Genomic DNA, 21,865 nt, shown 5'->3' on the forward strand with positions numbered 1-21,865 from the left:
TTTCAATCGGGTATGGTGTAGCGGTAACATCGTTGACTCTCACTTCTCAGAAGTGTCTGTTCTCTCAACAGCCCCGGGTTCGACTCCCGGTATCCGAGTCTCAATTATCTTTTGCGTTTTTGACCATTTTTTGAGGTGTGCCCTTCAGTTTTCTGAAGTCCTTCATTTTCTTTTTGTGAGCTCAGATGAAGTTGCTGCGGCTCAGATGAACCAGCCAACTTCCTGCAGGTGCGGTGACAGTGTTCTTGACCGCCAAAGTGGGTCCTGACCCTGGCGCAATCGCGACATCAAGTCGCGTGCGGGGCTGGACCATCCACCGCCGTCTCACTTCCCTCCTTCAATCTTCTGTTAATATTGAGAATTCGCAAAGCCAGCGGCGCAATGTCTTCTGCCCTTGAGAGCGGGCAGAAATCTGCCAGATCAGATACCATCATATACAGTCGTTGTCATCGACCGAGGTGAAGACGCGGTCTTCTGTCGGGCGGTTCGGGGATCAGTCAGCGACAAGGTCTCCTGCGACTGCTCGCGCTTTGATCACTCCGCATCATCAGGCAGGGCCTCAATCTCAGTCTCCAGCCATCTCAGCAAAAGATCCATCTTCAACACGGCGAACCACTGGCCAACATGACCGCCTCAACACCCAACCTCAAGCCGGCGGGGTACGGCACCGCCTCTTCGTCCTCCTCCGGCTCATCCACCCCCCAACCATCACGCTCTCCCAAGCAGAACATCGCCCCCGTCAGCATCATCAATAATACCGATGTCGAGTCCCCTCTCCTATCCCCCAAATCCAATAATCCCCTCTTATCCAACCCCCAGAGCCTCAGCCAAGAGCACCAGATTGAGTCCAGATCCCTCCAAAAGGGCCTCTCCCAACGCCATCTCTCCATGCTGGGAATAGCAGGGTCCATCGGCACCGGTCTCTTCCTCGGCCTTGGCGGGGCAGTTTCCACGGGTGGTCCTCTCGGTGCACTGCTAGGCTATGCAGTCATCGGACTAGTCGTCTGCTCCGTGCAGTTTGCCCTGGGAGAGGTGACTGCTTTGATGCCTGTCACCGGATCATTCGTCAGACACGCCGAGGTGCTGGTTGATCCAGCCATGGGGTTTGCTATCGGGTGGAACTTGGTTTACGGCAATCTGTTGAGTATACCTTCTGAGATTGTGGCGGTTTGTGTGCTGGTCAAGTTTTGGACGGGGGATGGGCTGAATCCGGCGGCGGTGATCTTGCCGTTTATTGCACTCACGGGTGGGATAGGGATGGCTTTTGTGAGGGTGTTTGGTGAGGTGGAGTTTGTGTTTGCCTTGTTGAAGATCTTGCTGGTTGTCTTTCTGATTGTGTTGGGGTTGGTGATCAATTTGGGGGGAGTGCCTGGGACTGGGGTGATTGGGTTCAGATATTGGCGAGATCCGGGTCCGTTTGTGGAGTATATTGCTCGAGGAGACTGGGGGAGGTTTCTCGGCTTCTGGGCAGTGATGACCGGGGCGGTGTTCAGTTTTGCGGGGGTGGAGTCTTTGGCTATGGCTGCCGCTGAGACGAGAAACCCGAGAGAGGCTATTCCCCGGGCTGTGAAGAGGGTCTTTGCGAGGATTGTCATCTTCTATGGTCTGGCGGTGTTTGTGGTGGGCTTGTTGGTGCCTAGCAATGATGAGAGGCTGAAGGGGAGTGGTGATACCGTGGCACAGAGTCCGTTTGTGCTTGCGGCCGCAGCAGCTGGGATCAAGGGGATCCCCAGCTTGGTGAATGCCATTGTGATCACGTCGGCCTGGTCAGCGGCGAATCAGAGTTTGCTGGCGGGCACGAGGGTGTTGTATGGATTGGCACTGAAGGGACAAGCACCGAAGATCTTTTTGAGGACCACGTCCTGGGGCACACCATATATGTGTGTCTTGTTGTTCACGGTCTTCATGTTTTTGAGCTTCTTGAGCCTGTCCGAGAACGCCATTAGCGTGTTCTGGTGGCTGGTCATGCTGACGGCAGCCGGGGTGTTGGTCTCTTGGAGTTCCATTCTGCTGAACCACATCCGGCTTCTCAAGGCTATGAAGAAGCAAGGCATTTCGACCGACAGACTGCCGTGGCACAATTGGTGGACGGGTAGGTCTTCATTCTTGGATGTGAGGGAAGCTGAAGTTGACAATCAGCAGAGTACACATCCCCAGTCGGGCTTGTCATGTGCCTCGTCATTTTGTTCACGAGCGGCTTCAGTGTCTTCACCACGGGCCGTTGGGACGCCGCCAAGTTTGTGTCGTCGTACCTGTCAGTTATTTGATTGTTTTGTGCAAACCTGTTGTCTTGATACTAACGTGACCTACAGTGACATTCCCATTGTCCTAGCTGCTTACCTGGGCTGGAAGTTCTTCCGCAAGACCTCGATCACTCCTCTCGATCAAATACCCCTTGAAGAAGCGTTTGAACAGGCCGAGGAGAACCTCTCGGTACAAACCCAAGGTTTCCAGCCAACAAAGAAGACTAGAGGCTGGACAAGGTTCGTCAGCTGGATATGGGACTAGTATCTACTGTCTACCCCTCTTTTTCTCGTTATCATCGTTATCTTGTATGCATTTGCCTGTTATCTGCAAGGTGGAATTATTTCTCGAGCAATTGTGTTGGAATCGAAGCATTGCTAGGGTTCGCAACGGTTACGGGGCTGGTCAATTGTCCGAATGGTAGCACTGTCATTTTTTGGCGTTGTTCTTTCAGATCATTGACTAGTGTTCGAAGCGTTGTCAACCTGGAAATGCTTTAATTGCAGCGAAATTGGTTGAGGAGCGGCTGCCGGGCATGGAGGGAATGACGCGTACTGCAAATCAGAAGCCCACTTGGTCTACTGCACTGTATCTATCTTTTATTGTCGTTGAAGAGTATTCTGACAAGATTTTATCTCATTATTCGGCGTGTGTGTGTGAGAGTCACGTTGATTAGCCGAAGGCCACCCAGCAGCGACCTCGTGAGAAATACTATTAAGGGATAGGTACAGGCCGACTCGTAATGATTACTGAGGAGTGTTTTCCCCAGCCCATTCAAGCCTTTCAATCACAGTGATGTGTAATAAAAAAAGTCAAGGACTAGACGCGATTTGAACGCGTGACCTACCGGACTGCAGCCGGTTGCTCTACCCCTGAGCTACTGGTCCTCTTCTTATTCAAATAACAAGCTGGCTTAATCCACCCTAGTTTACATCTTTCAACCTAGCCCTTTGACCATCAAAGCTACCTACCATATCCATTACCTGCACCCCGCTCACTCCCAAGAATCAACCTCCCTCATAAACTCATTCTCCCGAACCCCATTCTCAAAAACCTCCCACCCCAAATGACTGGTATGCCCCCAGGGTTTTAGTTTCTTCTCATTGGCGATAGCAGCAGAGAAACACCCGCTCCAGCCCTTTCTAGGGTAAGCCTTGTTCACCTCGGCCTTGGTGTCTGGGTGGATGAGATACGGGCGAAGGGACATGTTATCGTAGACTGTGGCTAGTTGGAGGATTTGTCCCAAGGCTGTGATGGTGCCTACCGTTCCGAGGTCTTGGTGTCGGATTATGGCTTCTGCTACGGCTTCTGCTTGCGACTTGTTGCCGTTCAGTTCTTTTAAGAGGTCGAGGGCTATCACCCCGCCTTGGAACTCGAATGAGAGAAGGGTGGAGGATTGGTTGGAGGGGGTGGTGCCGATGTCGTGGAGGAGACAGGTCAGGGCTATGGTGGAGGGCGAGATGGGGGGGAGGGAGGGGAATTGTTGTTGCATGATTATGGTTGCTGGTTGGGGGGGTTAGCGAGGATGGTGAGGGGGAGGGGGGAGGGTGGATGGGAAAGGGGTGAAGGGGCGTACACCAGTAGAAAACCCGCATGGAGTGATTGTAGGTTTGGATTGGGAGCTTTTCCTTCGCGTACTCCTGCACCTTAGCGACCAAGGGGTCGGTAGAGCTTGGATAGGTGATGGACGAGAGAGGGACCGGGGTGGGTTGGTGGAGGAATGGTTTTCCCTGGAAGATGGCGTCCTGGTCCACGGGGAGGGGAGTGAAACCGTGGAGGGATATGAGGTCGTCGCGGGAGGGGGTGGGGGTCGTCATCGTGAACTGGGTATCGTTCTCAGTGTTGTTGGTGTGAAAACAATGTTTTACTCCTGGTGAGGTGAGGTTGATTATGGGAGTTTATACCCCAGTTACTGATCGTGGAGACGATGAGTCGAGCTTTGTCATCACGACGTCAACACATGCACTTACTAACACCCATCATGGCATGATTCCTGCATAATCCACATTTACAGTCACAGCCGCCTGGAAACCCTCTTAAACACTTATCCCCTTGTTCTTGTGCTCATATTAGAGGACGTCTAAAGACAGAAAGGCAGTCCCGTGAATGCCGAAATGTGTCCGAACGGCGTCGCAAACGACAATGTCGTACAATGCTTAGTCAACGCCGGTGGTAGATGTTGACCCTGTGAGGCCTTTCTCCACGGGCAGCAACACGCTGTCCTTGATTTGGTGCAGAAATAACTTCCATATCAAGAATCAGAAATACACAGAAAGAAAAAATCAATGCCTCGATGGCCCCATCTCTTTTTTCAACACCTTTTTCCTGTCATATTCTCTCTCCAACTTGTCCCATCCTCATACTAAATGTGGGCTGGGTATTGCTGGCAGGATAAAAGGAGAGCTTCCAGCCGCGATAGAATTTGTGTTGGTGGATATTATTCCTCCTCCAATGCCCGTCCCTTATCTAGTCGTCCATTATCTGGCTCTTGGTCCTCCTTCTTCATCCCCGATGTCGGGTCTGGGCACAATCTATTCGCACCAGCAGTTCTTCTCGCACTGGGCCATCATGTTGTTGTGAAACCCGGTGGCGTCGCAGTATGGCTTATTGCTGTTTGACAGGCAAAAGTCGCTGAGGCCCTGTGTCTTGCATCGGGGGATACCGGCGTTGACGTTGCCCACTGTCGCCGGCGTGTTGGTCCCTTGCTCCACTTGATTGACTGAGTCTTCTGGTGTGGGAAGGGCGAGGGCGAAGGGCAGGAGGAAGAGGGTGAGCAAGTGCGTGGTTGGTTGCTACACGGGCCAAGGTTAGTTAGATGTCACGGTGCGAGGTCCAAGAGGGAAGGTTGCACATACCTTCATGATGGCTAATAGACGTTAGAAGTGAGGGGTGACAGAGTTTGATGGAGTGTCTTGTGTCAAGCGACGATCTTTTCAGGGGAGTTTTTTTTAAAAAACAAAAATTTAAAAATAAAAGCGATCGGCAAGATGGTGTAGATCCAGCGGAGTGGTGAGCGGGAGAGAACCTGGTCGGTCACGGCAACGTGGTTCTTTATACTGCTGTATCACCGGATGGACAGGGTGGAGCCGATGGGAGCAAGGATGCTTCAGAGAGCAAGTGGGAGTCTAGACGTCGTATTCTAGATTCGCTCGTGGTAACGGTCGGTGACATGTTCTAGGCGTGATATCCATGGATCGCCGACACCGAGAACCAGGCGAGGAAGGACAGGACCGGATTTATGATACTTGTTTAGACCATGACGAGTCCCCAACTCCCGGGATATGCACGTCTCAGGCCGGCACGACAGTCGCTGCAATGGAATGCAACAGCAGGTGCGAGGTCTGGCGGGGGAAATGATTTGCAACCTGGGCGCTGGGAATGGACGGGTCCGCTGCCAAGGGGCAAAAAGACTCGAAAGAGCAAGGCGGAAGGGGTCGGATCTCCGAATAGGCAGTTTGGTAACTGACAAGTTGGGATGGTTACACTCCTGATAGAAGTCGGAGCATGGCAGGCAATGGAAGGTGGGGTTCCATGCCCCGCCAGGCATGTCTCACTGCTTCACCTGCCCCAAGAATTCTTTGCGCCTTCTTTTTGTTATTTTTACTCTTCTTCAAGTTCCGTGTCTCGATTTGTCGGGAAGCTCTGCACGCCGTGTGCCTGCTATCGCCGAATCAGACAGCGTCCCGGATGGATGCAACGACTGTGGTCTCCCGTCCCGACGGTCCAATCGCCCTGTGGTGACACTCGGCATATAGTGCTGTTAATTTATCCAGATTTCACCCGCAGACGAGGGGTAGTCTTCAAGTACAACAAGTTCAACTCTTTTATGCCGGCATGTCCTTGCTTTATGGTTATTTTGACGAGTCCACCACATGGAACGGGTAAGCACAGACAATTCATTCCCCTCTGCCTGGCTAGAATCTTTCTATTTTTATATACTTGATCATCACGAGGTTTCCGAGTTCCTTGCAGCCACTCACCCACATGCTATCGCTAAAGATGGGGCTCGGTACCTGTTCCGTGTGGTCAATTGATGTCTTGTCAGTCAGGGCAGCAGGCAGAATATATGTTCATAGTCTTCGTCCTCTCCATCGTCTAGGACAGTCTCAGCGCGGTGATGATCCCCCACCATGGTCCAAATCGTGTTGGGTGTGCCCCAAACCCCCAAACACGAGCCACTTCAACATCCGGCTCCTTGAAGGTGTTTGTAGATCGCCGGAGATGCTTCACAATCCTCGGTCAGAGATAGTAGTGGCTGGTATCCATTCCCCCTCCACCATGCAGAAGTTGGTCCCAGCCACCCGCCTCCACGCCATACAAGAACTTCAATAAATTTGCCCACGCTGACCATTGCTTCGACTGCTTAGTGTTAACCCTTCCCACGCCGTTAAGTTGTGTGAATAGCGTCTCCGGACCATGAGTTGCAGCCCGATGACTCCGCCCTCGAGATACGTATAAGCGTATGAGACTGCCTCGATGAAGATGAGTGGCAGTCCACTTGAGATGATCTGTTGAACAATCTTCGCAAGTGACCACCGCAGGTGGTAGTGATCAAGGGACTTGAATATTCTCTCTGGTGCAAACAATGGACAGGTAGAGAAACGCCTGCCGTAAACGGTTTCTCTCCGCGGTCGAGAGACCCCAGGGTTCATCCCATATGGCCTTCGCGGCAGAATCATCTCTCGGCGTGTGGAAGACGGCGTTTGATCGCGCAGGATTTCTTCAGATGTCCAAATAGGCCAGGACCAATAGCCGACCCCCTTCGTGGGTTTGAGCGCGATGCTAGCGAAGTCGGAGATGATGTCGTCGATTATCTCGAGCTTCTCACACATTCCTTCAAGCTCTCGAGAAGTGGGAGGCATTCGGTAAATAAATGTTTCCAAGCTGAAATCTCCGTAGACTTCGAACCGGTCAAAAGAGCACGCGATGCTGAGGAACGGGTCGATGACTCCGAGTCGTCGATACAGGTGTTGCTCCCAATCCGGCCCGCTGTAGATCCGGAGAATTTCTGGTGACAGTCTCTTCAGGGTGATACACCCTTGATTGGCATGTGAATCAGAGTGAGGTCTAATATCTCCAGCGGAAGGTCCAGGAGAGGAAAGCTGGCCTGTACAGTCGATCTTGCTCCGGAAGAGGCCGCCATGTTTGCAAATGTCGAGCGTGAAACTGCCCTAGGCTACCGTGCTTGATTTGGTTCGACGTGATGCCAACGGTTGAGAGTTAGCGTTCAGTGCTCGCCGTGTGATCTTTTTCAGTAGGATTTGGACTGAATGGCAGATCACATGACGCGGATGCTTTCAAGCTTTGTCATGAGGATAGAAGGACAGCTGGGGGGAAGGTTCCCATTTTAGAAAGATGGAAAAGAAAGATACATTCTGACAGCCCAGCCTCTTGAAAACCTTAATGACGCCACAAAGTCAAACCAGGGACACCCACATCCCCACATACCAACGAGTAGCTCCTGCCTATCCGTGCCCATATGTCATTGAAGCGTCGGTATGGAAATTTCGGACGTCATCCTCTGGTGTGTTGAGGATGCTTGGTCTCGGACATGTCGATCTTTGACAAGGCAGCCTGCGTGTGGTACGACCAGAACAGAAGAAGTGAGTACAAAGTGATGATGTATTCTGGGAGTATCTGAACGGAGCAAGCAAACCGGCTAATCTAATATATCCTCGCTGCGGAAGTGGGCCAGGGCAGAGCCCTGGGAGCAACCTGCTGCCTGCCAGCAAGACCCACGGAGCAACCCACACCGCGTTGCGCCAGATACTATGCAACCAAGAGAAAGCTAGCGTTGGGAACCGTGTTGGTATCTGTATCTTGGATGGAAACCATGTTGATTGTACTACTGGCCGGAACCCCTTCAGGCCAACTTCAAATCTAGCATCGCAGAGCATGACGGGAGTGGTGAAAGCCGTCGCACTGGCAAGGACAATAACACTACGTGTGCTTCATTCTGGTCTCTACCAACTGTTAATGAACGGCATGATGCGGCATCTACGCAGTTGCAAAGACCGTGATTAAGAATAAAGGCAAATTCGACGAGGTAATTATCGACTACCTTGTATAGGTAGCAAGATTGTTGGCCGATGTTTGAAGCTTTGCGTCAAGGAAACTGTGAAGATATACCCCTCGCCTTGGCCCCATGGCCAAGGATGTCCTTTTGGTACGGCAGAAGTGGCATCTGAGATACAGACGTTTCAAGAACTGGCTGAATAGTAAGCGCTTCATGTTCTGACAGGCTTGGACGGGTAACTGGGTGCCCTCCTCGTTCCCCAGAAGGAGAGCTTAACCAGCAATCGTCTGCTGCTACCATTGTAACTTACTAGACGATGACCCTCACGAAGGGCTCACCATCATCATCACCCTCCTCCTCCTCACTTTCCTCCTCACTTTTTCACCATACTAGAACCCCTTCTTCATCACAGAAACGATCCATTTCTTCTTCGCCCTCGCCTCCTTCTTGACCTCCTTCAGCGTCCCCCCATCCGTCATTACCCTCGTTAACATCACCTTCGTCGTTGTGGCTGGCTCGTGTTATAAGCTCGGCGCACTTCTTCAAAGCCAGCCTCTTGCCCTTCTCATCCCATCCCGCCACCCAGGCTGGACCTGGGCAGTCCAGCCCACCGTTTCCGCGTCGGTCCATCCCAGGGAGTGGAACCTCTCTTCGTCCCAGAAGACCCAACCCCTGAGAGTCGGACCAGTAAACTCCCAGCGTTCGTGGGACCAGTGGTTGCGATCCCCATGATGGATTTCCCGTTTCTCACGTGTCATCCTATCCGCTAGCATCTTCCAAACCGAATTGCAAGACCCCCACACACACGTGAGGTAATGCGTTATTCGATGGTGCTTGGTGCTTTCTGCCAGATGTTGATCATGTTACAGGTTAGTTCCGTCAGCATCGTATATATCTGTGGCCAAATGTAATGAGGGTGCAGATCCCAACCTTTATACAACAATGCCAATAACCCCTTATTCCGGAGACCCTTGGGCATTACACGTTCAGTCGCTCCAACGTCCCAACTGCTGGCATTTTGACTGCCAACGACAGAGCCTCTGACCCCTGATTAGCCAGCCGGTGAGAACACCAATCGATCATCTGCTTGTGCCCGATGCAAGGAAAGCATGGCCTATCCTGCCTCTCCGCGCACGTATGATGCCCGGAACTGAACTCCATTCTCGTGGCGAGCATTATCCCTTTCCAGTACAAGTACATATACGTGTAGACGCTCGATAGCGCTTCGAGGAAGGTTTCGGAGGGCGTTGGAAGCAAATCCTGGGCCAGGCGAGCAAGCGTCTCAGGCCTGTGAACGAGCGGTTCTGCCTCGCAGCTGAGCGAGCAATCGACGATGACATCCAAACGCTCGGCTATGTGGTGGAGATTGGAAGCTGTTGGTCCTTGTGCAAGTTTGAGCTGCAGAGACTCAAGCTTGAGGTCCTCGATCGAACTCAGATCATTGAAGAGGTGAGCAGCTTTAATGTTGGGCAACGCGCCGTAGAGGCGACGGTGTAGATGCTTCTCCCCTTCAGTGCCGGTGTACATTCTGAAGATTGCCGGGATGCTGCTTTTAACTGTCCAGCCGTCCCTGACTGGCATGCTCAGAAGGATTTGGTCGATGATCTCCAAGGGGAGCAGGCCAATAAAACTTGGAGAATAGCCTTGAAATATAGCAGCCAGGATGAACACTTTTGACTCTGGTGTGTTGGTGTGCTAGTGAAGAAAGATCGGTCCTGGTTGTTTGGGCGGCGCAGATTCACGTGGTATGTATTGTGTGACTGCCTCGGCGTGTGACCTCCATTCTGTGACGACTTTGTCAAATCAAATCTTTGCTGCTGGTTGTCTGGGCCATGGGATTGAACCCACCAGTATAATGGTTTGTGCTGGTACGAGACTTGGTTCTCTGTGGGGACTCACGCTGTAATAAAGGATTGAATTGACTGAAAGGGAGGAAAAACAAAAAAGGTCCGTTGAGTGTGAGCGGACTCCCCTAAATACATGTTGGAAAGGACACCTTGCCAGACACTGGCCTCTGGAAAGCCTCAGAAAAAGTCTCAGGAAAGGTCACCTGGAAAGCCACGACCTCAAACTCCTCGTATTGCCCGATCTATCAAACCTTGGGATGCCACACAGCGTCCTACAGGCTTTTGAACCTTTTCAGAACCTTAATGATATCAGGGGCGCCAACCACGCCACAGACCCACAGGAAGATTCAACACATGGGTGAATGCCGTTGAGAATCTATACCATCCGGAAACTGAACCTGTATAAAAGCTTCAAATTGTTCTGCCGAAAGTATTTGGCAACCTACCTAGAAATCAGACGATGCTGAGCCAGGTGATTAACACCCACTAACACAGTTGCTCGTGTTGACAGTGGTGCTCCTGCTCCGCTTCATATACATCAGTGTTATTGAAGGCCACCGATGGTGGTAAATGGTGCTCTGTGGTGGGCAATGTTTGCTGAGGACTCTGACAGAAGGGGTTAGACTCTTACAGTTGAGACCGTCAACAGCTTCTCTCTCATTACTGTAGCATCCCTCTAACAACTATCAGCGGCCATCATGTTCGTCGAACACTCTGATTTGAGGAAATGACACCCGTCTCCATCTAATCATCATTTTCCACTGCGCCCTCCAGAATTTAGCTCAGTGGAAGGGGAGTGCATCGCACCCTCTCAATGAAACACCTCCCTTCTCGCATACTCTCCAGTCTCCCACTCTCGGTAAAATATGCCACCTCTCCCTGAGCAATCCAACCCAAAACATCCACCTTGTCCCACCCCATCCTTTTGATACGCTCGTCATCCCAGAGCGTCCATCCTCTTAATGACAAATTCCCGAACTCTACTCGATACCATTCATCACCTCAACCCCACATAGAGCACCCCCAAACCTCACCCCATGTCGGTATTCACCTGCTTGATGGGTAAGGACGGGCATCTGAATATGAAAAGCAACTCGACATTGGCCTTTCACGTTCTTCTGCAACAGTCCTCCACGACAAGTTGCCGGCCTCGGTTTCTTCTTTTGTTGTACACTGTGAGCATGGGCAGATCCGAGTGGTCTAAGCCAGATGAACTGTCTCATATCCTCACGGCCGAGAGCGGACTGGGATGAATGATACAAGAAGCTTTCAATGTCCCAATAGGTGTCCCTATAGTAGTCGTGGTGGTCCTGTTCAGTAGGAGGATTATGAGCGGCGATCTGCAACCCTCGCCAGAGGCCCTCGGGACCAAGGCCACACAAGGTCTCTCTATACTCAAGACGAAAAGAGTGGTCACAGCACCGACTACACTGAACGTATCTGAGTGGTCTCTCAGTAGGATAGGGTTCGCGAGGAGAGCAAAAAGTACAAACATGCTTCTTTTCGCGGCGGCGTCGTGGGAGGGATGGGTGTTTGATGTGCATTGCACGTATGCTAAGTCTCTCATGGCATCCCAGGTCATATACATGTAGTTGTAAATAGCACAGACAGATTGCTGTTGGTCGAGCGGTAGAACAGGCAAGAAGCCTCCACGCGAGGTGTCTTTCGCACCTCAAGAAAGTCCGACCGCCACATCATCCCGGGGAAATGTCGTCGCATTCGGTAGTTGAGGCAGCAAGCAATGGGGGCCACAAGAAACGCATGCCTGAGCCGCGAGAGCTCCTGCTGCGACAAAGTATAAACAGACCAGTAGATCCGCTTCTCATGTTGCGGTTTGTAGATCTCGAAGAGCCATAAGCCCTCGCGTAAAGTGGGGTGAGACCACGAAGGAAGGTTTCTGTATGCATGTCGAACGCGTTGTCCCGGGTACAAGGCCTTCTTGTAGACATCGATAATCAGATCGTCGATTTTGTCCAAATGGTGGCACATCGACATCAGACCTTCCGTGGTCAACGTCTTGTCCTTTGCGCAGGCCATCTATTGAAGGTTCGAGATGCTCTCAGTTTCTCAGGTTCGGAGTTTGTGTGACATGGTGAGAAGCGTCAAGTCGGAGGGTAAACGGCGTTTGAAGTGTTTGACAAGGTTCTCCCCACTGTATGCCCGCAGCAGTGTTGGGAGACTGCTCGCAGATTGATGACATCTTTGAAGGGGGGGTTGAGCAGGATCAAATCCTGAAGCTCGAGAGGCAGCCTGTCCAGAATATCCCTGACCATGATCCCAACGGGCAATGATGGGTGCCGAAAGCATGCGAGATCAAGACAAGTATCAGCAGATGATGAGGGGTGGAAGGGCAGTATTGAGCTTTTGGCCACCAAAAGCCAATCTCTGTTCTAAGGTTTGGTGCGCCGACATGGCTGAACGCCTCGCCTTGATACGAGGTCGGGCAACTTGATAAGGTTAGGTATACCGCTGACGCCAGCCAGGACCTCTCTATCGCCAACCCAAACGGCTTTCTCACCCATCACAATCCAGCCCAATCAGGTGCCTTCAGATTGTTCCAACCTATCTTGGTGTCGATGACGCTGCATGAGCCTTTGTTGCATGCTGAACTGCCTCCAATTCCCGCCCTTTCCATCACAAATATAGGAAATAATTACATCTAACGAGCTATTTTGACATTCTTCAAGGACACCAAGGGTTGTGCTAGCCCTCCATGTCTGACCCATCCTCGCTTCCCCCCCATCATTCTCTTCATCCCACGCTCTGGGATCTTCGACATCTTCGACATTGGTGACTACCCTGTCAATGCCTTCAAGAAACTACCTCCCCTCTTCCACCTGCGCTTCCCAGTCCTCCTCCCCGCCGCACTATAATTTTCCACCGAGGGCCATCCAGCCTAGCACCCCAATGTTATCCCAACCCATTCTGTGAACGCGCGAGTCATCCCAAAACACCCATCCTCTTCTGGACAACCTTGCCAGCTTGGAGTCTTGCGGCTGCTTTGTAGACGCGAGGTCCCCAAGCAGGCCACGGAGAAGTCTGCAAGCGGCATTCCCTATTTGGTATGATACCAGCCCTCCTCTTCTTATTCTACTAGGCAAGAATGTGGTCAGGTCAAGGACCTTTGACCAGATGATCTCTCCACCGGTAAGAAAGGCCATCCCGTGCCCAAGTGAGTGGACACTCGTTTGAGTGAGCCCGGATGACACCTGAAGATCTTCATTCTCCAGGCCATCAACATAGGCTTCGAAGACAGCGCGCTGTTTCTGACTCAGGCCCAGAGGCATGTTTCAACGCGGCGAACAATGCCTCCGGACCGAGGGTACAGAAATACTGGGCTTCTTCCCGGGCTCTATTTCGAGTCATGTCTTCATAATGACGATATGTGCTCCTCCCTGGGAGCGACTCCGCCGCTGAGAAGCCGACCATGTGGTTGGAACATTGTCGGAGAATGCTCTCCCACATGTCCAAGATGTAACTGTAAACGCTGGAAACCGCCTCCTGATCTGTCTCGTTGATGCTGCAAAGCAGGTCGCTGCCGATCGCGGTAAGCTCTTCTTCATTGAGTTGGTCTCTTTGCAAGCGGTGAGATATTGGCCAAGGGTGCAGATAACCGAAGTTCAAAGAAAAGCCCGTCTCAATCTCGCTCGCTCGCTAAAAGATAGATTCAGTCGTTCAGTCTGCCAATACCCCAACCCAACCGTCTTGGTTTGGGAAGTTGGGGTGGAATGGCAATGCTTCAGAATGCTGCTGTCGGTCCAGGCGGGGAGACTTCCCCAGATCTCATCAGCAAGCTGCCCGTTGTACAGAGCCTTGGAACAGAAATCGTCAATAACCGCGTCGACCCGGTCCATATGTAAGCACATGGAAACCAGGTCCGGAGTCTTGAGGTCGCCTTTCCGTTCCTTGTTGCGTTGCGCGCGCTTGGCCGCGATCAGAGGGTCCTTACTGGGGTTGGGAATCCAGATGTTGAACTTGAGTCTGTAGGCTGTCGCGCTCAGTTTAAAGTTGCCAAACAGGCACTGGCAAAGGTGGCTGTCCAGGGTTGCACCTCTGTATTTGCGGTAAAATGTTGGCGATGCGTGGCGTAAGTCATAAGATCTTGGATGAGAATTTGGTGGAGGATTATATCGTGTATCTCTGCTAGCAGGCCTTCCTCGAGGGAAATTTATTGGAAGGTCGACATTGCGAAGCTTTTTAGACGTTGTGGAAAGGATATCAGGTACTAGGTTTGTGAACCGGGATACAATGGAGGCAATTATGATAAATCTTTTTGATAAGACTGTTCGTGAAGTATCAAAAAAGTGTTTGGTTAGGGACTGGGAACCGACGATGATATAGAGACTTGTTCAAATATAAAGCTGGCAGAAGGTATGAAGAAGAGAAATGGAACTAACTCCCAGAGCCCTATAGGCTATATAGCCGGCGCGCCCGGACCCAGTCCATAGGTCACGTACCAGTGCCGTAACAATTTTAGTTATAGTTTATGATACCGGGCATGAACCCAAGTGAAAGAAAGTTTCAAGTGCCCAGGTTAGGTTAACAAATGAAAAAGTCTGTAACGTACGTTATCAGTGAGTGAGGCATATCAGTGAGTGGGACACTTTCGACGCGACGCGACATCTTTGTACTCAACAACCACTTTTCTCTACCATCAAAGATGCCCTCTACTTCAAAAGAAAGCCAAATAATCTTGGCTCTCCAGGCTCTTCAAAATGACGAAAAGCTAATCATACGGGCTGCGGCTAAGGCCTATAGAGTCTCCCAGGCAACGCTAGGGCGCCGACGCGCTGGCAAGCCTGCACGATGCGACACTACACCCAAGTCGAAAAAGCTCACTCAATTAGAAGAGGAGGCTATTGTTCACTATATTATTGAGCTATCTGCGCGAGCTTTTCCACCGAGATTAAGTGGTGTGGAAGATATTTACAACTTCGACGAGACTGGGTTTATGATGGGCATTATCTTCGTGGGCATAGTAGTTACGACCTCGGACGGCCTTAGCAAGGCAAAACTGGCCCAGCCTGGCAACCGCGAATGGGCAACGGTGATCCAGGGAGTCAATGGCTGTGATGCACCAGGTGGCCCTCCTTCAGTCAGAGAACGCTTCGCTCCGCAAGGCCAATGAGGCACTAAGTAAGCGCCGGAGAGCTAAAAAAACACGTGTACGGCTCGGATGATCACTTGCTATACAGGATGCACATGATCTACTGGACCAAAAGGCTGTGGGTGCGGAGGGAGTGCAAGAAACGCATCAGGATGGTAGTGGTGCAAGGGGGGTCCGTACGAAGGTTCGGTGCTGTGGTGTGTGCGGCAAGCCTGGCCATAATGCGCGCACTTGCCAGGAGGCTGAAGAAGCCTCAGATTCAGCTGCTTCTGATGTAATTATAGTCGGTTCCTAGTGTTGTGGTCTAGCAATTGAGGATAGTTGTAATAGAGTAGTAGAAGGTGCCTCACTTACTGATATGCCTCACTCACTGATGTACATTAAGTGAACTATCCAACCTTAATGTGACTCACTTCTGAAACTGAACTCAGAACCAAGAGAGTCTTGGCGATACTTAACAATAGCTCCTAATAACAAACTCAGAAAAACGTGGGAGATTATTAAATCAAACCACTAGAAGTCAGACTAAAATAGGTACCTTAGATAGGCTTTCACTCAGGAAGTTACTCCTATTTATCTGTCAGGTTTAATTTATTGCACCGAAAGTTACCACATAGTGTTTTACACACAGTATGAGAAGGGTTTTGGAAGCGAAATGCTGAAGCAGACTGGGATAGGCCCAGCTGGAAAGCTTGCGGTATATACTTTCGATTTCTTAAAAGTAAGAGAGAGCTTTGTTATAAAAGTTGTAGAAAAGAGGGTCGATTCTCACTAGCACAGTGGATCAACCGTGCTCCGAGCCATCGAGCAACTTAACCACAATGGATCTTTGGAATAGCTCCAAGTAACTCCCAGTGATTATAAGAGGATCATCTAGTTAAGTCTTTACGCTAATTGCGCTTGGGAAACTAACAATGCATTTTCTATATCTCACTTGTGCGTCTAGACACCCAATGGAGGCTTCTGACTGTCCCATCCTCACAAACGTGAGACCTCATGCTGCGGAAAGTGGATACAAAGCCTGTAGTAGGAATCTAAAACACCCGAGTTGCCAAATTTTCTACAGTCAGTCCACAGAGCAAATTACTGGTTGAAACACTGGAGAGCTTCGGTGTCCTGGTGAATTGTTGGAAAGGTAATAGTGTAGGTAGGCACAAAATCCAGATCTTGAGAATATGCCATGTGATTTATACCGAATTTCAATGCTTCGTAACCGTTGCAAACTGCGCTGTATTCACCACGTTTATCCTCATCCTTGTGTTATAGCTGTGGGTAGCTCACTCCAAGACCCAAACAATAATCCATCAAACGCCAGGCTGGATGTTCAGAGTGCATGCAAGAAATCCTAAGCCAAACATCCCCCCCTTTTGTGCAAACCTCCATCACTCATCCTCCTCCAAGGGTATCCCCGCCTCCTTCAACCCCTCCCTAATAGCTTCCACCACATCATCCAAATCCTCCCCCCAACCCGGAATCTCATGCCCCCCCTCATGAATCGCATACTGCACCTTATCCTCATCACACATCCTCATCAACGCTCTCCCCTGCACCCTCCAAGGATCATTCCTCCCATGTATATGCACCGTCGGGATCTGAATCCTCGCCTCCTCCACATCAGGATGAAACATCTGATAAAACGTCCTCTCCCCTTTATCCACCACCACAATCTTATCTGTTTTCCTCGCCCCCCTACACCCCTCATGCCCCTCAAGACTCATACACAACCTCGTCTCCGCCCTCCAAACAACCCCATCTTTATCCACCCTCTTGACAACATTAAAATCCTCCTCCCAAACAGTCTCATGCTCCTGACACCGGAAACGATTCTGCTCCTCGGTCGGTAACATCTCCCCCGGCACATCCGTCGGCCGATCCCTCACCACCTCAGGAGTCTCCCCCTCAATCCCAAAAACGTGCCGCGCGTTGTAACCCGCCTGCAAACACTTCGCGTATGGGATCGTAGAGCTGAAAAATACCCCTAATTTGAACTCTGACTCCCCAATCTGCCAATCACGCTGCTCATGCAACAGAATTGAGGCCGCTAGCGCGGCGCCTTGGCCGAAGCCGAGGATGATGTCGTACCCGAGCCCGTTGAGGAGGGTGTACAAGTGGACTTGGGAGTGCGCCTCGTCGATGTGGTGCGCGTCGGGGGTTGGGTAATAGCTTCGGCAGGAGTGTTCCCCTGGGGGTGAGGTGCTGAGCGGGACGGGGTGGTCGCCGTCGATGTAGTGCCACTCCCAGGATTGGGGGAGGCGGGAGCGGATGGGTTGGAGGTGTTTTTCTAGGAGGATGCCGTTGGAGGAGTAGCCGTGGAGGCAGAGGACGCGGACGGGCCGAGGGGTGGGGGGGTGTTCATCGCTGGATTTGGTGGCTGGAGAGAGGTTGGGCGAGGGGATGGAGATGTTGGGGGAGGGGAGGGGGGAGGAGAAGGCGGTGTCTGGCATTGTGAGAGGTGAAAAACCTGAGGATAAAACAGAGATAATGGCTGGCAAAGCATTGACTCGGAAGGTTTAGTTATATCCTCAGAATGTCAGCGGTGAACTGTTGAGGCCGCCGCCACCCGTCCTCATCATGTTATACCCCTGCTAGTCACCCTGAAAAGAGCCTCCAGCGCGAGCCAAGACGCCATCGCCAGAAGAAGCAAGTTGGAGTTGCAGTGAAGTCTTGTTGTGGTCAGACGCTTATGCAGTACACTAATAACTCTCACAAACATGCTTCTGTTGGTGAGTTTTCAGTACATATCATCCAAGTGTTGAAAGAATGCCGAATTGGTAGAACAACGTAGATTAAAAAAAAACTCCATGCTGACCCAAGCGGATGTGTTCATCATATCAGTCCTGCTCAGCCTTCACAGTCACCCATTTATCCTCACCCACCCCCTCACCCACCTCACTGATTTGACAATTCTTCTGGGCATGCTCCGCAATAACAAGCCCAACTAACTCCTTCTCCGCAATCATACAAAGCATCGAGACCTCCTCATCTCCTGTTGTAGGTACACTCCCATCAGAGCCAACCTTTGCGAGATACTCACCCACTATCCTCCGCCCGTGTTGTTCCCAGTAATCCCTCGTCATTGCTACTGCCAACGGCAAGCCCTGGTTTATATATGCCGTCCCCCTTCCAGGGAGCTTGTTACCGGGAAGCAAAATCCTATAAATATTCCGCCAGCGGTCTTCTTCAGGTAGGTGCGGTTTGTCACGTCTAATGATCTCCCTGAGCGTAGACTGGGAAACGCCCTTGATGATGTCAAGGCTGCGAGGCTGGCAGGTGCGTTCCCGAATGTGGCTGTCGCAGGTGGGCTCATTGGCAAAGGTTTGACTGCAGATAGGGCAGTAGAAGGGATTGGGGTGGTGCTTGATAAGATGTTGGACGACATCAGAGATGGAGCGGAGGTGGTGCTGTAAGTTACAGAATCCATGATGGGATGGGTTGGAGATGGCGAAGGGACATGGTAGAGGGTAGTAGCCATCAATTCGAAAGATGAGGACGGTTGAGGGGTCGGATGGGTCAGATGTCTCCATGAGTATGGATCGAGGTGTTGGGCTAGAGGTTTTGGAGCGCTTTGGAGGTGGGATCCTGATAGTAGGGGGTGGGATGTAGCGTGCGGACTTCATCCATTGAGAAACAACTGGAAAGGTTTGACCGGCTAACTGGCACGCCAGGTGTTGAAGATTCTTAGGCAAGTGTGGCTGTAACAATGAGGCTGTTTCGTCGGGGGAGACACTGCCGCAGTCGCTTTCGAACGCATCTTCTAGGTCGGTGCTCTCGACAGTGTGTGTTGAGGTGACGTCGTCATGACTCTCATGCCGGTAGCGTTTCCGGCCCGTCGCTGGACGTATAGAGTCGCGATGTCGGGATGACGGATTCAGTGCCGAGGTCTTTTCCTTTCTTCCGATCGTGACCGACCTGCCATGTCCGGGCTGTGGCATGATCTTGGGAGTATCTCTATCCTGGATATTCCAAAGATGCTGTGCTCAGGGTGGTCCAGGTGCTAGTATGCACCAGGTTTTTGTCGAGATCAATAAAAGCTGTTTCGCAGATAGAGACTGAATAGAGGTTGGACTGTATGGCGCGTGGTAGACTCATTTTTGGAGGGCAATGGGCTGTTTTAATCGTGTGGCCATTGACTGTTGACTGGGAGAGGTTAGGCGAGGGGGACGGGGTCATGTTATGCCGTTTGGTGCCTACTGCCATCTTATATTGTTCCACCGGGTATGCGGCTATAGCTGGCGCAGTGGTGCTGGCACAATTGTGCGGGCCTTCGTCCCTGTTTAGTGGTGAAACTCGCAAGGTCGGGGCAATTATTGCCCCGCTGCCGCCCCAAAATAAATCCAAATGTCTAAAAGCACCGTTTTCTCCGCCTAGATAAAATTCTCGTGGTCAACTCATCAATACTTACCTGATTTTCTAAGCGTTCCGCACACTTCGCAATTTGACGATAGGCCAAGTTCCCGAATATTTCAGCACCCACTCTCGTCGAGGTTCACAAGTTTGTTTGTCACTCGCCCACAAGGACATCATTTGCCAATCCATCCCCCGTTTCCTACGGAAAAGGGAGTTCTCTCGAGACTACTCACAGTTCCGTATCTGGTACACACTGGCTCACGAAGAGATAAGGTTATCACACATTTTTAGCTTTACTTCCAGCTGACAGGTAGGGGTTTCTACACCTAACAAATCACAGAAAAATGCCGATGCCCCGACTTTTGACTCTTAAAGACCATCACATCCGAACCTTTTTCCTCCACGAGGCCCGATGCTTCCCACCTCAGAGCCCTGGAATGTAACCCGTGGACGATGAAGGCCGGATGCCTGCGACCTCGAAATCGAACAGCTCGGATTCTATTGCGGCCAGGCTTTGGACATGGGTGGACCGGATCGGTATCGAAACCTGTACTGCCGGTGTGTTTCCAAGGGCCCAGAACTTCCTCAGAGCATCTCGGTCGATGTGGTCGTAAACGTCACTCCACTTGGGACCATTCGGTTTAAACCATGAAATCGGGTCTTCCATCAACCTTGCCAAGATCCCATCCGCGGTCGCCCAAGGGACCAAACACACGGTTCGCCAAGCGCCGAAGGTGTTTGTTTCAGGGCCCTCGCCGCTGGTGGACGCTGGTTGTTGAGGTACCGATATCGGTCCGAGGCTAAAGCTGGTTGGCAGAGGGGTGACAGGACTGACCACAGCGGCAGGGTGAGGAGAAGATTCTCCGATGATTGGGAGACATGGTTCTTCTGGAAGCAATGCGTGTCGCGCTGGTGGAAGGGCAAAAGCAACGGCCTCTGCTTCCATTTCTGCGGCCCCTACACCCATAGACCCATACCCCGAGGCTTTCAAGTTAGCCGGTATCCCATTGTCACCGCCACCCTCGCTGTCGCAGACGCGATAAGGTCTTGCACCGGAATTTTTACGGAGCAAGGCTTCGCGGACCTCGTCGGCTACTGATGAAATTTCCTGTTGATCAAGGTGCAGTCGCGCCTTGAGAACTGACTGTATGGTAACAGGGTCGATCAAAACGTTTTTGGCCTCCACGACAGCATCTTGAAAATAGATAAGCTCTCGAGGCAGTGCTGGGAGCTTGAAGAATGTCGTCCACAACCACTTCCACTTCACTTCACAGGACTTCGTTCTAGGGCACCGCCGCGCTGTGGTCCATTCGTCGTATGTTATTTCGTCGCGGCCAAGCGCGATTGAACAGCGCTCGCTCACGATGTGGTTGTTTCTTGCATCCTCACTTTCAAACGACCTGAAGCAACGGGCGCAGTGATTCTTCAGGATGTGTTTCCTCTCGAGGTGCTTCTTGACCGCCTCGAAGCCCTTCAGCTCGTAACTGGCGCACGCGTAATGGCGACATGGATCATAACGGAAGAAGGGACAAGCTAGCCTTGGCTTGGTGTTGTCGGCGGTGGCAGACTCAGCAGGGTGCATCAGTAATGGAGCTGACATGTTTGCAGCCGCATGTACAAATCCAGAGCAGATCAATGAGTCAAATCAAGTTTAAGTCTTGAAGTATATGTGAGTAATGGAAGTTATGTCCAACACGGTGGGTCGGTGGGCTGTCTCTATAGGATCCTGAGTGGGCCATTTGCTGTAAACACCTTTTGGACAAAAGGCTGAATTGACAGAATTGGTCAGCCCGGAACAACTTAGAGAACAAACCCCAAACCCTGTCGAATACTGCCGAATACCCCAGTTCAGACAAATGTCGAAAATCCCGCGATGAGGGGGGGGTGGGTGTCTCCAAGTAGGATCCAGCCAGGCCAGTGTCACAGCTGATTGGCTCTATCTGCAGACTCTTGGCTTCTTTTCAGTCAAGCTTGCAGCAAATTATAGTTCACCTGGCTCAAAACATACATTAATGAATGTGGTGTATCCCCAAGAACCAGCCAGCACAGCACCTACGAGGCACGTAACTGTGCGACTAGGCGTCCTGGCACCCTCACCACAAAATAATTGGCACACAAAGGTAGGTTAACCCACATCATATCGTGGACTATCTATACCTTGGAGGATAATCATGAGGCCTTTAAAGATAGATAATAGGCCTTTAATAATATTCAAGGGCCTATTTAATATTTCATGAGGTATGGTTTATACTATCCTATGGGTTGACTTACTTTGGTGTGGTAATCATTTTGTCGGGAGGGGTG

At 51.3% G+C, this 21,865-nt stretch overlaps 6 protein-coding genes and 2 non-coding genes across 8 annotated transcripts; 3 read left to right on the plus strand and 5 right to left on the minus strand.

The window, feature by feature from the left end:
• The first annotated feature begins 6 nt into the window (after positions 1-6).
• Positions 7-98, plus strand: QC762_0097310. Its single transcript has one exon. It is a non-coding gene; the product is annotated as a tRNA-Glu (tRNA).
• A 526-nt stretch (positions 99-624) lies between these two features.
• QC762_606450 (uncharacterized protein) lies at positions 625-2,943 on the plus strand (the record flags this gene model as incomplete). The annotated part of the gene is made up of 3 exons (XM_062892332.1): positions 625-2,092; positions 2,143-2,254; positions 2,313-2,943. 3 exons carry the CDS (start codon positions 625-627, stop codon positions 2,506-2,508), a joined length of 1,776 nt encoding a protein of 591 aa, XP_062740860.1. The 3' UTR covers positions 2,509-2,943.
• Positions 2,944-3,059: 116 nt separating this feature from the next.
• QC762_0097330 lies at positions 3,060-3,131 on the plus strand. The gene has a single exon. It is a non-coding gene; the product is annotated as a tRNA-Cys (tRNA).
• On the minus strand, positions 3,132-4,061 carry QC762_606460 (uncharacterized protein; the record flags this gene model as incomplete). The annotated part of the gene is made up of 2 exons (XM_062892333.1): positions 3,132-3,747; positions 3,821-4,061. The coding sequence occupies 2 exons, from the start codon at positions 4,059-4,061 to the stop codon at positions 3,239-3,241; spliced, it is 750 nt and encodes a 249-aa protein (XP_062740861.1). The 3' UTR covers positions 3,132-3,238.
• Positions 4,062-4,775: 714 nt separating this feature from the next.
• Positions 4,776-5,794, minus strand: QC762_606470 (uncharacterized protein; the record flags this gene model as incomplete). Its single annotated transcript, XM_062892334.1, has 2 exons — positions 5,100-5,794; positions 4,776-5,036 (listed from the first exon to the last, which is right to left on the minus strand). The coding sequence occupies exons 1-2, from the start codon at positions 5,103-5,105 to the stop codon at positions 4,776-4,778; spliced, it is 267 nt and encodes an 88-aa protein (XP_062740862.1). The 5' UTR covers positions 5,106-5,794.
• Positions 5,795-16,596: 10,802 nt separating this feature from the next.
• QC762_606480 (uncharacterized protein) lies at positions 16,597-17,658 on the minus strand (the record flags this gene model as incomplete). Its single annotated transcript, XM_062892335.1, has 1 exon — positions 16,597-17,658. One exon carries the CDS (start codon positions 17,656-17,658, stop codon positions 16,597-16,599), a length of 1,062 nt encoding a protein of 353 aa, XP_062740863.1.
• Positions 17,659-18,045: 387 nt separating this feature from the next.
• On the minus strand, positions 18,046-19,146 carry QC762_606490 (uncharacterized protein; the record flags this gene model as incomplete). The annotated part of the gene is made up of 1 exon (XM_062892336.1): positions 18,046-19,146. One exon carries the CDS (start codon positions 19,144-19,146, stop codon positions 18,046-18,048), a length of 1,101 nt encoding a protein of 366 aa, XP_062740864.1.
• Positions 19,147-19,985: 839 nt separating this feature from the next.
• On the minus strand, positions 19,986-21,161 carry QC762_0097380 (uncharacterized protein; the record flags this gene model as incomplete). The annotated part of the gene is made up of 1 exon (XM_062884140.1): positions 19,986-21,161. The coding sequence occupies one exon, from the start codon at positions 21,159-21,161 to the stop codon at positions 19,986-19,988; it is 1,176 nt and encodes a 391-aa protein (XP_062740865.1).
• Positions 21,162-21,865: the final 704 nt, after the last annotated feature.

This window comes from Podospora pseudocomata, chromosome 6, assembly GCF_035222375.1.
Source record: "Podospora pseudocomata strain CBS 415.72m chromosome 6, whole genome shotgun sequence".
In the NCBI taxonomy this organism is placed as follows: domain Eukaryota; kingdom Fungi; phylum Ascomycota; class Sordariomycetes; order Sordariales; family Podosporaceae; genus Podospora; species Podospora pseudocomata.